The sequence below is a fragment of the Cyclopterus lumpus genome, chromosome 4 (assembly GCF_009769545.1).
Source record: "Cyclopterus lumpus isolate fCycLum1 chromosome 4, fCycLum1.pri, whole genome shotgun sequence".
In the NCBI taxonomy this organism is placed as follows: Eukaryota; Metazoa; Chordata; class Actinopteri; order Perciformes; family Cyclopteridae; genus Cyclopterus; species Cyclopterus lumpus.
This window is the reverse complement of record NC_046969.1, coordinates 8,570,551-8,584,626: the sequence shown is the minus strand read 5'-3', so window position 1 is coordinate 8,584,626 and position 14,076 is coordinate 8,570,551. Positions and strand designations below refer to the sequence as shown.

The 14,076-nt window shown below is 42.3% G+C and overlaps 1 protein-coding gene across 1 annotated transcript; it reads left to right on the top strand.

The window, feature by feature from the left end:
* The first annotated feature begins 546 nt into the window (after positions 1–546).
* On the top strand, positions 547–5,695 carry gorab (golgin, rab6-interacting). Its single transcript, XM_034531369.1, is given in 7 exon segments — positions 547–756; positions 874–1,174; positions 1,642–1,743; positions 1,853–1,993; positions 3,870–4,038; positions 4,040–4,091; positions 4,094–5,695. Coding segments are annotated over 7 exon segments (1,059 nt in total). The 5' UTR covers positions 547–701; the 3' UTR covers positions 4,333–5,695.
* Positions 5,696–14,076: the final 8,381 nt, after the last annotated feature.

Sequence of the window (14,076 nt, the reverse complement as noted above, 5' to 3'; positions counted from 1 at the left end):
TGCACTTGGTCAGAGCTTCAGTTTGTATGTTGAAAGCTGCACAGTGATGAACAGCATGCTATATGTTAAATATATGAATTGATGCATTTATTAATTAATTAGAATTAATTTAAATATATGTATTATGATAATTTAAAAAAAGCCTGTTCACAAATAGGGAGCACATTAAATAAAATATTTTGCAGAAATTGGTTGGAAAGGAAAATCAACCTACATAATTTGGAATATCAGAAGAAGAAGAATCGGCACATAAATACCAAAATAATTTATTTCAGAGAAACCTTTAAAAGAGTCTTGTGGAGCTCTGGCGGAGGCACCACAAGAAGTGCCTTCTGCATTGTCCCCTCCAAAGTAAAATGTACGTCCGAAAACGATGCATAACAAACTCAAATAATTATAAAATGTACAAAAAAGTTTCAAAATTGTATCAGATAAAATGTCTATTTATTCATTTATATTTCACGTTCGCGTTAAGTGTTTGTTTTTTATTCAGGCAATATTTGGACATCAACTTCGCTGGTCTTTTGGGGGTCCTTGACGTGGCATCATAAACAAAGATGGCGGTGGCAGTTAGAGCTTCATAGAGTTTGAATTTATATTTAGTATTTTAGAATGATTATCTTAAGTCAATAGGTCCATATATTTTCTATATGCATAATTGTCGCTGTGTTTTTGAGGCATTGTCGGTGTGACGCCGTAAAATGAGCGGCTGGGCCGGTTTTTCTGAGGAGGAGCTTCGGAAGATGCAGCCGCAAGGTAATATGTCATACTGCTAATGTTAGCTGGGCAAGTTTACGTCTCTCTGCCCCCGTTGTTGGCTTGTTTTTAAACACACTTTTCTGTAAAAACTCTCTGTACCGCCTTTATTAACAGACTCAGCGATGCCCGGAGCGGCAGCCCGAGGGCGGAAACCGGTTCCAGCCAACCGGACACGGCAGCAGTTACAGCGGGAGAGGGCCCTTCAGGTAGTCGCTCAAAAAAGCGCCGGAGCCGCCTCTCTGTGCCTCCCACCGGAGCAACAGCTCACCAAACCGCCGCCGAAAAGAGACCCTGAGCCTCCAGCAGGAGCTCCGGCTGTCAAACACGGGGTGCAGCACAAACCCACCGAGATGAAGCCGGCTCCAGAGGAGGAGCCCCCGGCCGTCAAAGAACTGGAGAAACAAGAGGTGGCACTGTTAGTATATCTTTTTTTTCTCCATATATATCGTACTCCCTATTGGGATTTCATTGGCTGTTTAAAAAAAAGAAAGAAGTCTATCCTGCGTTGTGACCACTATTGAAGCTAGTAACTTGTTTTTCCAGCTGTTGTGTTTGCCTGTCATTGTCCTACTTTAATGTTCAGGCTTTCATCGTAGTTTCATATTGTTACCTGTGCAAACAGTAGGAGAAGTCAGTGTCATTCTCTTCCATCTGTGACCAAGGGAAGGTGACAGAGACACTGAGAAGATGTCACTCAATCAACAAACGCACAAGTGACAGCACTAAAGTAGGGATTTATTTAAGTCAAAACTAAACGTTTTGGGATATTCTAAAATCTGAACATGTACAGATATTATTAAGATAGTGGGGGATTTAGTTTTTTAGTTGTATTGTTTTATTTGTGCTGCATGTCTGTATGTTAAATTCTCTGTTTGATCACAGACGGGAAAAGACGCGTCTGGAGCAACTGCAGCAGGGCCAAAAGATAATCGAAGAGAGGAATAAGCGCAAGAAAGCTCTGCTGACAAAAACGATTGCTGAGAAGTAAGCATGGCTGTCTTGGTACTGCAGTGAGCACCACGCTGTCATGAAAGTAAAACCAAAATTGGGGCTGAAAGATGACATTTACTCAAGAGTTTGTCATTGTCCACAGGTCCAAACAGACTCAGGCAGAGGCTGTGAAGCTGAAGAGGATCCAGAGGGAGCTCCAGGCCCTCGACGACATGGTGTCCAATGATATCGGCATCCTGAGAGGAAAGATAGAACAAGCCAGCTGGGACTACTCCACTGCCAGGTAGAGCGACAACTCCAGGAACTAAGAAATTACAAAAAGTGAATTGTTCTTATCTTATGATTTAAATTTACAATAGCCACGTTGCTCTCAGAATTGTGAACTCTCGTCAGGGACAGACCAGAATCACACAGTGAACAGGGCCCTTTACATAGCTGGAAGAAAAAGAGTTAACAAACTGCCACAGTTGGAATGTAACTCAAATACTTTGATGGAGGACACGACAGCTCCACTACTGAAGTTAATGTCAATATATCTTGAAATACCTGAGGTTTAGGGCATATTGTCTCGCTTGAGGATGCTTGAACACGTGGACAGATGAGTTGGTTGACTGCTGGGACATCAGCAACAATAAGACATTTCTAAATAAACGGCCACTAAGCTTTCACAATGTTATAAAATCATATTTGTATTTGAAATAAAAAACAGTCACTCTGATTTGAATAACTGAAACGGCACTGAATTCTTTGTTTTCAACAAAACAAAGTGTCCAGGTAACGCAGCCTACATCCACTGTAAATGCTGCCCCCTGCAGCTTGTTACCAGTACTCATGTAAACCTGTCTCACCCCCCCAAAACTTGTAATCCACATGCTCTCAAAGACTGAACTAGTTTCCGCAGACACGGTCCTGTTTAGATGTTCTGGGGAGTCTTTCACCTTGCTTTAACCTATAGAAACTAATGAAGCACTATAACAACTGAACGCTCAATATACAATAACAATTATATACATGTTACTTGTTAATCAGCCGCATTAAATTTCCACAGAAGGTATAAAGACGGTGAATAGTTTTATAACTTGTGTTTGTTTCTTTTTCTTCCAACATTGATCCATAAAGCTGTGTTTGACAGCCACTTGTGTAGCGAGATTAGCTCCATGTCAGGAACACTGCCCATTACAGATGTTTGTATAACAGGAAGAAGACCTGACCTTCACACAGTCATTATACTGGATTCCGTTGTGATTATGTTGATATAATCAATTGTTGCGGTTTTGCTGAGGTACAACGTAAAAGCCCCCGAGGGGAAATGTTTGACATCATCTGTTTAGCTACCACAATGTTTCTAAACAGCATGTTCTGTTCTTCACAATTACAACAATGTTTCAGCATCCAGACATTGTGGGAGGAGCTGCGGGGGTGTTGTGCCACTATAATACCTTAGTTGTAAAACATCTGTTTATTTTTTGGTGAAAATATAAAGATGTTTTTCTACCAAAAAAATCCAACATTCATCAAAAGAAGCCAAAGCTCTAAATTGCTGACTGTTGGTAAACAAGATTCTGATAAGCCAATTGTGTGTAGGTTATGATACTCGTATTTCAGTCCGTACCGAACCATTTCAATGTTAAAAACCCAACCAGGGCGATTTAGACAATCGGTCTGATCATTTTTGCAAATTAATTGTTCAGAAAGAACTGATGAACGATCTTAACAGTGACATCATCATATTGTCAATTTTTTAAAGGGATATAGATTAAAGAAAATAGAAAAATCCTCATAATTTTAGAAGCTGAAAAAAGGTCATATTGCTTCGTTAAAGATTGAAACACATGACATGATAATCGATAAATACCGCTATATAACACGACAATAACACTAATCGCTTCATTGACATATACCGTGCTCCTCCGTGGACTGTCTTCATTAACACAAAAAAGCAGGAGCTAGAACAGGAAGATGTTGCATGATGCACACTCAGCATATTCGGCAGGTGAGGAATGCAGACGCGAGTAATTTGATTTGTTTGCAGCAAATATTGTAAATGAAATGACCCTACTGTCACAGAAAGAAAGTTATTACTCGTATGTAAAAGTGAGATACTCTTGAGTGCAAATGAGAAATTGTTTTCAAATCGTCTTGGCGTATATTTTTCTCAGAAAGCGGTACGAGAGGGCGGAGGTGGAGTACGTGACGGCCAAGCTGGACCTGCACAAGAAGACGGAGGTGAAGGAGCAGCTGACAGAGCACCTCTGCGCCATCATCCAGCAGAACGAGCTGCGTAAAGCCCACAAGCTGGAGGAGCTGATGCAGGAGCTGCAGCTGCAGGGCCACTGAGGAAGAGCTGGAGAGGCAGAGAGAGGAGGAGAAGGAGGAGAAGAAGATAAAAAAGCTGCGTTGAGGCGCAGAGTGACGGGAAAACGGGGGAACGGCTCGGTGGCCGATCGGGAGTTAACGGCGCAATCAACCAACGACTGTCGACCCACGGAGGTGGAGCCTGTGATGGAGGAGAAAGGAGGTGGCGTCCGTCAGGAGCACCACCCGATAACTGAAGTGCCGAAGACCGAACACGACGGTCCGACACTAGCACACTCTGTTCAAGGTGGAGTCGCAGCCTCCTGATGCTCGGAAGACATTATCACACACTGTGACGCAGTAATGTTTTCCAACTATTCCCTCAGCCAGAGGAAGTGATCCTCGACACTAACGTCCAACGTCAATTCCCTTTTTGGTGGTAACCATCCAAATGAGTCCGATCATCCGTGTCTCCTGAAATGAGACCGGGTTTGTGTCCTGCAGCCTATGAGTTGATTGTTGGATATTATGGGTTGATCCGGATTGTGGTTTTGGTTATTGAAAAAGTAAGCCGCGTCCTGTGATCTGTTGACAGTTTGTTCTTGTTGGGACGCAGATAGCGAGGTTTGTCGTATTTATACAAGCTCGAACGGGGAAGTAGCTTTCACAAATGTTAAAGTTGGTAAAAGAGTGTTCGCTTTGGATTGGGACCGGGGCAGAACGGTTTGAATCGGGTCATCTCTTTTTGAGATGTTGCAGATTTGTACATTACATTTATTTATTATGTAAGAAATACAATCTGGGCGGCATTGCGTGTCCTTCAAAAGACATTTTCTGTTGCTGATTAGTGGGAGATGTATATAAAAATAATACTTTTACTGAACTGTCAAGTATCCAAGTTGACATCTGATTTAAATCAAAACGTTGACAGTTTAAGACTTTATAAAGGAGAAACGTCTTGTAAGGCTTTTTGTATTTAGAAAACATTTGAGAACTTGAGCTTCTTTTGTTGGTGTCAGGGGGGGGGGGGATGATATAAAATGATATTTAGGGTGAAAACCGGAGTGCGATATCGGCACTAGTATCGATAAGTTGCGATCAACACCCAGCCTTCAGTATGTGTGTACCTGCAGGATCAGCTCCAGATCCTACTCGGCTGCAGAGGAAATCCAAGTATGTTTTTATTTGTGCGCCTGTGGATAAACCTTCGCTTGACATGAATCATCCTTCGGAGCGAAGGTTGCAATCAAAAGATGAGCGGCGTCTCGCTCGTCGCGTCTTTGCGGCAGCAGTGAAAGACGCTTCCCTGCTTACTTCCCGGAAGGAGGCGCGGATCCGTTCCTGTTCCAGAGCACGATCCCTCCTGTCTTGTGTGTTGTAGACCAACATGTCCGCCGGCGCTGGGCTCGCGTTTCTCAAAGCTAATTGTCGTCTTGTCAGTCGGGGAGCAGCGGGCTTCCTGAATGTAAGAGGATACCTGTTGACGTGTACTTCCAGCTGCATTCTGCAGTTCACTTTCTCCGGCTGCACAATGTGTCGACTATATTATATGACAATAATATGATGTTGGCCTGTGTATATCTGTTTGCCTGGCCCAAGCCTGCTTGTATGTGAACCAAATGACATGAATATAAATAGTTATTTAAATTGGGTACATATTTAAAGATGGGATATGTAGATATACATTACACTATGATATATATATTTTTTGTATTACAAAAATAAACTCTTTTTAAAAAAAACATTTTTCTCCTTGTGCATGTTGTCCTCATGTCAGTCTTGTTAAGCATTTTAAATGATGAGTTATCTGCATGGAATTTTACCCAGGGAGCACTTTGGGACCATCATCGCTTTTGCAAGTCGTTTTTTTTTTTTTTTCCGTTTCTTTTTTTTCCAAGTGCAGTAAGTGTTTCTGTAAACCGCTTTGAGATTTTACAGAGCTCCGGTCACATCTGGCCGTCTGAAGGGGAGGCCGTAAAAGCAGCTCTCTTAATTAGTTGGTAGGTAGAAGCTCAGAGTGGGAGAGTGACCACCGTCCTGTCCACGCACAACCTTCAAGGTCAACGTTTGAAGTCGCCCCCGGAGCAGACTTCAGGTCAGATTTGACCAAATAATCAAGACGTTGCCATGAAAAATGACTGAATTATGTCGTCTGCATATATCCACTGGTGGAATATAACTAAGTATGTACTGAAGTACACTGTTGAGGTACGTGTTCTCATTTGATCTCACAAGTCTGTATTTGAGTTCTAAAAAAGGGGAGAATCTGCCAGTGCTGAAGTTATATTCCAGACTATCAATGCAGATCAACTAAAATCCAGTTACGTTTTTCATAATTGTTGTCAAGTTTTTGTGCTTTTGTTTCCACAACAATTTTAGGAATTATGTATTTATACGATTGGGTTCCAACAATAAAACATCTAGAATGTAAAATAGAAATATACAAAGGGCCAATCTACATAACGACTGTTTGCTTTTGATATTTTAAGTGCATCTCTGTAATGTAAAGTATTTTCAATACAGGTACTACTGAAGTAGATTTCTGATTATGGTACTTATTTATTTATTGATATTGTAGGAGCTCGTTCAGATAAAAAGCAGCAAAGAATTCTGCACACTGAACATAAGGGTGTTTATGCTACATTTTCACATGATCCACCTCATGCTTCAATTAAAAAATAAGGGGGGGGGGTGGGGTTATAATAATGATTGTCGGAACTCCTCAGAGGGGGTCTCCTGTGAAAAGAAAAGTACTCTGGATTATGACAAAGAAAAATGAGAAGATACAGGCAGTGGAGATTAAGGCATCGGCAGAAATGGCTTCTACATTAGAAATACATTTCCATAGGGGTGTGTGTGTGTGTGTGTGTGTGTGTGTGTGTTGGGCCGGACTTCAGAGAGCGCAGGGTTTATAAAGTAAAGTGTGATTTATGTGGCGCTGGCGTCCTCCGACAGGCCGAGAGAGACCGTGAAACCTGAGAAGTCCGAGAGGCAAGAAAGAGAAGAAGAAGAAAAAAAGACTCCCAAATCAAGTTTTCCTGAACAAAATCTCCGCCATCTGGACGAGCCCGAGCTTCACCCCCACATCTACTGAACTTTGAACTCACTGTCGGTGCAACTGTGAAGCGACAGAAAGTAGAAGAATAGATGGAACTGGTTTCATGTTTGTTTTGTTGTGATGAAAAACACCGGAAGTCTCTTATCGAGGACTCAGTCGCTTTTGGCAATTAACAAAACCTGGTCCGGGTTCATGTGAGCTGCTGGATAATTAACCCAACTCCACTTGTACCAACGATGTAGCGAAATCATGCGATTATCCACAAGAACCCACCGGTGGACTCGCAACACATTCATCTGCAGGATAAATTAGACAAAATTAGACAAAATGTACAGAAACGTGAATCGAATATTGTCTTATAATGTCACGGCTGTTTGATGGGAAACGAATTCAGTTCAACCAAAACAATTGTTAGATGTTCATGAAGGTAAATACATACACGTTATAAAAAAAATCACGTTGACCTGTTTGGAAAACGATTCACCCTATAACTCTAAATATAAATGAACCAAACCGTAATCTGACAAAACAAGTGAACCAAAAGCCACTAATAAGCCTGACTGATTGATTTATTTCCGTCCCCTGATGATCAGCCCTCTGTGCGCGTGTGTGCGTGTGTGTGTGTGCGTGCGTGTGTGTGTGCGCGCGGTGTTCAGGGCCGCCTTTTCTGAGCGGTTTTTGGGGCTTTGCAATAAAGAGAATGTGAATTAATTTCACGCGGCCACTCGCTCTGTAAACTCTGCGTGTTGTTTTAATCATCAGCAGATTGGCTGTTTTATGTCGCAGCACCACAGAGCGTTTACAGTTACAACCGTGCGGCGCGCGAGCCGCCTGCAACCGGAGAGACAGCAGGACCAAACGAGTCGTAACACTTCAAGAGGGCACGCAGATATAGTTCATGTCGTATATACATTTAAACGCATTTACTGTCAGTGTTGTATTTATGTTTTTTTGTGTGTCTTTTTTCTTTTTACAATGCATTTATCAGACAGCTGGAGTTCATTTGCAGATCATATCATAAAACATCGCTGTTTTCTCCAATGTTTTTTTTTTTTTTCCTCTTCTTTTTCCTCTGAGGCTCATTTCAGCTCGATAACAAACACACAACTCAGGCATCATGTAGAGTTTTATGTCGGCCAAACCCAGAACACGTGATCCTCCAATTTAATTAGATTGTAATTGGTGGGAGAAAAACAACAACTAATATCTCCTAATTTGACAGAATTTCATTTATTGCTCGTTTTCTGCTTCAAAAAGTTGGGGATTTATTGATGGATTAATAATGTAAGAATTCGCTAAGTACATTTTAATATTAGGCCTAATTATTTTTAATTAAATGTTTTTTATTTTAATATTGTACCTTTGATTGAATTTTTTTTTAATGAATTGTAAGGCCCGAATCAGAATCAGCAGAAAAGTATGTTCAGATGGAATAAGAGTTTATTGAAGAGGTTATTACAGCAGCACAAAAGTATCGGAATATATATATGTTATCTATATATTATATTTATAAATCGTGCAAGACAAATAATACATAAAAGGGACACACCAGTCTCCAGGCCTTAAACGTGTGTATATTGTGCAGATTCCTGTTATTTCAGATCAAAAACTCATAGCAGCATGCATGCATTCAGTAAACGTGGCAATGGGTAATATAAAAATCCCCCATCACAAGTCAATGTCATGCGCTCAAAAAGGGAGAATATCCGCTACTTAAATATATTTTTTAAAGCACAACAAAAGTCTAATATACTACCGGGTCAGTATACCGATCACATGTTTTGTGTGTAAAAAAAAAAAATAGCAAAGTAAGACCATCTGTAATGGAGTAAGCAGTGCAATGTGTTCCTCTAAAATGTGGTGAAATACACATAAAAGTGGCCTAAAATAAAAATAGTGGAGTATACCTCATAATTCTGCAGTGTATTGCGTATGTACTTGCCTCCCAGCAGCACGCGTCTCATCTTCTACCGTGTATATAAAGGTTCACACGAAATCTTTAGTGCAACGGATCGAACTTCAATGCGTAAAGTGAAATATGAGTAAGTGCATGTTTAATAACAACCTTCATGGTGATCGGTGCTGCTGACGTGTTGAGGCCGCGTCGCGTTGAGGACCCGCGGCACCGGGCCTGACAGCCTCCTCTCAACAAAGATCTAATCAGCCCCTGTCTGTCTGTCTGTCTGTCTGTCTGTGTGTGTGTGTGTGTGTGTCTGTCTGTCTGTCTGTCTGTGTGTGTGTGTGTGTGTGTGTGTCCCGCTGATGCAGAAGTCCCGGTGCAGCCTCAGCAATCAGGCGCAGAGGGAGCGCGTCTGCGACATGTGGTTCCCTGCACAGGATGTACAGAGCAGCGAGGAGGCCATTTACTCCCAATTAGGGAAATAAAACAGGACAGGGGCCAAAGTGCTACTCCAATCAGCACCAGGGGTCACTGGACAGCGGCGGCGGGATCTTCATCATCATCATCATCATCATCACCCTCCTCCTCCTCCTCAGTCCGGGAGCGAGACGGCATCGAGGGACTGAGTTGTCACAGAACCAGCAGAGAAAGGAAGCGCATTAAAACTCTTTTATTCTAATGTTCTCGTTTTGATTGACAGGTCTGGTATAGGGGACGTGTTTATGCTATTTAACTTCCAATACCACAGTGTACAAATACTACTTTCCAAAGTGAAAGTATTGCATTTAATTTGCATTACATGACTTTCAATACAGTAAGTATAAGAGGAGAATACAATGTCCCTGATATGGAGTGCAAATAATAGAAGTATTCACAATAATTACAGGAAGAAAATTTACTTTGTTTTTAATTTCCTCTGCGGCTCCACAATATGTCTAACAAATCTCCACCACTCTCAAGATAATAGGATATATTTATACCAAACAGGTTTGTCCATGAATACAGTGATGTTTTATGATTTGATGATGAGTTTGATCTCCTGTAATGTGTAAGACTGAATCTGAAGGTAACTTTATCCAAGTGAGTAAATATATGTAATGTAAGTATCTGATGTATTAGTTGCTTTCAGCGTTGTCCTTTGAGTGAAACTTAAGGTGGCAGCTCATGATTATAAAGAAAACTCACTGTATAAAGACATAAAGTGGTGTTTTCGGTGTGACATCACACACTGTCACCTGCCCGATGAATTCACCTCATTAGGATTCACGCCGGCCTCAGAGGGTCAGCAGGCTGTCGTGGGTTCCACCGTTCAGTTACCACCCACAGTCTCCTCGAGCTGGACCATGACTACAAACCAGTACGGACCTTAATTATCCCGGCTTCGGGCATTACAGTCCTGACATGAGTTAAGCTGTGGACTTTCACGACTCTGTGATCAAGTTCACTTTCAGACTCACAAAACCAATCTAGTGAAGCCTTCATTTAGTCGTCCGTGGTTTCTGCCGTGTTTCATACTGAATCAGAGTAAAAGAGATCAGTGTTGGAGATTTATGTGGGAGCACTTTATGGATGTGAACTCGGAGCCCAGAACCTGCCTGTCAGCCGCAGACAGAACGACTGTATCTGATCAAACATTGAGGCCTTTATTGAACTGGCAAGTGCTTTGTGTTGCAGATCAGAGGATGCCAGTGGCTGTCACACAGTGCAGACGCACATTCATCAAACGGTTAAATTCCGCTCTTTAACACACAGGTCAAACTGTGCTAATACGCTGTCGGTGTATACGCTCTATCATCGGCCCATTTAACTCCTTGCATTATTATTATTATTATTATTAGTAGTAGTATGGCACACACGGTAGGACTAGAGGTTCATTCTTGATCCTGGGAATTGAAGGTGTCTCTCTGTGAGGCATGTAGCAGTTTTATTTGTTATAAATGCAACGACTGACGTGATGCAGACACGGGGTAAATATGTGACATTTCGAAGGCTCTCTGTTTACGATGGGGAGCGAACCGAATTAGAGTGGAAGAGGTAGGGAGATTTTTTTCCTCACTGCTACTGAAAGTCACAACCCCCATGCAGCCGTTAAAGCTATGCGGGCACATTCACAATCTTACACGAGTAAAAGCTTGTACATACATCAAATTAAAAAAAAGTTAAGTTAAAAAAGCCACAGAGTCTGTTATATATATGTATTACATAAAGATGGAATATAACCGATGAGTTAACTTGTAACAACATTTTATGTTGTTGAAACAGAGCTACTGTTTTCTGTTGGGTAATTTATTCAAAAAATAATTCATATTTTATTTAGTTTATATAATGTTGATCTGAAAAGTAACTACAGCTGTGAGATAAAAAAAAAAGTACCAACTTATGTCTGAAAAGTCGCTGAAGTATGAAGTCTCATGAAATGCAGATACTAGTAAAGTACAAGTACCTTCACATTATACATAAATGTACTGTAATTTAGTTCCTTGTACGAATGCAAGAGATTTGACACAGAAGTAAACACAACTATGGAGCGCTGATTGTTCATCTATAATTGAAAAGGAGGATCTATTGTAGAAGGATTCGACATGAAAAGCTCGTCTTTGGGCACTTTATCCTTTAATCCGATCACGACAGTAAAGAGGCACACAGGTGTCGTAGGCCGGATTCAAACCCGGGACCTTATGACAATGGTATGCACCTTAATCCGCTGCTGCATCAGGACGCCCACACAGAGCGCTTCCTAATTCGTCTTCAGGGTCTCCAATGCCTCCGCCGCATTCCTGTGGCGTTGGGCTGTTTCAACTAAATACGTGATCTGAAATGACCTGGTAATCTAGTTAAAGTCTTCCGCAGTTGTTCAGGATGACTGAGAAGAACCATGACAGCTCACACTTAACCGTTGACCTCTGCGATGACCTCTAAAATATGCACGCTGCGTTCAATGCGCTCCGCTGTTGTTATCGGGCCATTATTGATTCTCACGCTATTCCTGATTTTGACACTTTCATTAATCTGTGTTTGTGTTTTTTTTTATGTGCTTCCTGCAGTCTCTTGTGTAACACTTTGATTGACACTTCGCTGTTGTTAAATGTGCTCTAAAAATAAACTCGTTAGTTGTTCATGAATTCTGGGTGGATCGTCAATTAAATGAAGCTCAACTATGAAGCAAATATGTCGATGAACTTTTATATCAGCTGTTTGTTATGAAAGCTGCTTTTTAGGACTTCAAAAAAGCATTTCTCAAAAATAAATGTAAAAAGTTGCAAATGGACCAGAGCACGTACGCATTCCTCTGGGTGCAGGTTTATTTTTTGGCTGTTATTTTTTGGCTGTTGTTGTTTTGCGCCAAAGCATCTGAGCCTCTTTCGCAGACTCTTCCTGCTCACGTCAGCTCTGCAGGATGGCATTTTCCTTTGGGAGATGTTTGGACATTTCCATTCGCCACAGACAAACTGCAGCAGTCGGAGCAAACAGGCCGCTTTCACATGGAGCTCTGAACAAAGAATAGGGCCCCTGGAGGAGAAGACTGAGAGTCTGAGACATGGGGAGGCCTTTTTTCCTCTTTTTCTCTCTCTCTCTCTGCGCTAGCTGGCACCGGAATAGACTTGTAGGCAGGAAAAGAGAATCTGGGGGGAAAACTAATGATGAAAAAGTCTACTCTATCCCTGTGCCTTCATTAAATACATGGAAGAACGAGAGAGGCACATCTGGATTCAATCCGCGTCCCTTTGATGGCATCAAGTGTTTCTTTTCCCAGATCAGGGGGCTGCAAGCTACGGGATGTCTATGGCAGCTTGGAGCCCAAAGGTCGACTCCTGCCATCTGAACACATGACCCCCCCCCCCCTCCCCCACACCACCACACATCACCTCCACCACCCAGCTCCCTCCATTCCTTCATCCCTTCACCCCCACCACCTCTCCAACCCGACTAACCTGCAGTGCAGTAAACACAGAGACTTTTACTCCTCCAGGTTTATCAGGCGGCTGGAGTTGCTGCTCTCTTTGCAGAACCAGAGGAAAGTTATCGTATCACACAAGACGTGCAGCGCAAAACATTTTTCTCCGAAATCAGAGGTTCTTAATAGTTTGGGGCGTGTTTTTTTAATTTTTATGACGTGACTAAGTTATGACTTGTTATAGTGGTGAGCAGTTCAACCAAACATTGACTGTACCCTCTCAGATGTGTTCCTTTTGAGGCCTTTTTAAGGGCCTGAAGAGTAGTACATGTTACCTTGAGGGTGACCCCTTCAACTGTTTCTTGGGACTGATTGAGGAGTCCCGCCCCCCCGGGTTGAGAAACTGTCTCTTCCTCCTTCAACTGATCTGAGAGCATGAAAATTCCAACTCACTTCAAAATTAGAAGAGACGGGCTGAGATAGAAATGTGTGTGGGGGGAGGGGGGGGCTCAGTTGATGGAGTGGAAGGTCCAGACTCTCCTCCAGCTCTGATTGGCCGAGCTGAGCCTCTGTAAACCACATGAGAATTGCACACCTGCAGCAGTCAAGTGGCTGATAAACCTTGATTAAGTCTGCCGCTGCATTTGACAACAATATAAAGTGATAATAGAGCTCTTGAGATTAACACAACAAAAGGGAAAAAATGTGCAGTTCAGCTGACTCCTAAATTCCTGTTGTTATCCATAAAGAACTAAATCCACCAGGTATACTTTCAATTGAATCTGTCTGCAAAGAGACAAAAACAAAGCATCTATTTTCTCCGTCGCCGTAGGTTTTCTGGTGTCGCTGATGGCTCCCAGGGAGCAGCGGGGCCAAACTCTGCCTCTTGCTGCCGGGTTGCGTGGCTCTACAGGTCCCACCGGGGATCTGGAGGTCGAAGGCTGCAGCAAAGCCAGATCTAGAATGGCCCACTGAAGGAGTTTTGGCGTATCTGCATTTCATCAGGTTTTGCGCGGGATGACGAGCATTAAGCATTACATTGACTCCCGTAGTGGTGTCTATGCTGTGTGAATGTTAGTTAGTCCTGATGGGCAGGTGGCTCCTCCCATCAGTGTGCATGGGTGAATGGGTGAATGATGACATGGAGTGTTAGAAGCGCTTTGAGTGGTCGGACTAACAAAGAGCTTTACAGGTCCATTTACCGTTTAAGAGCCATCT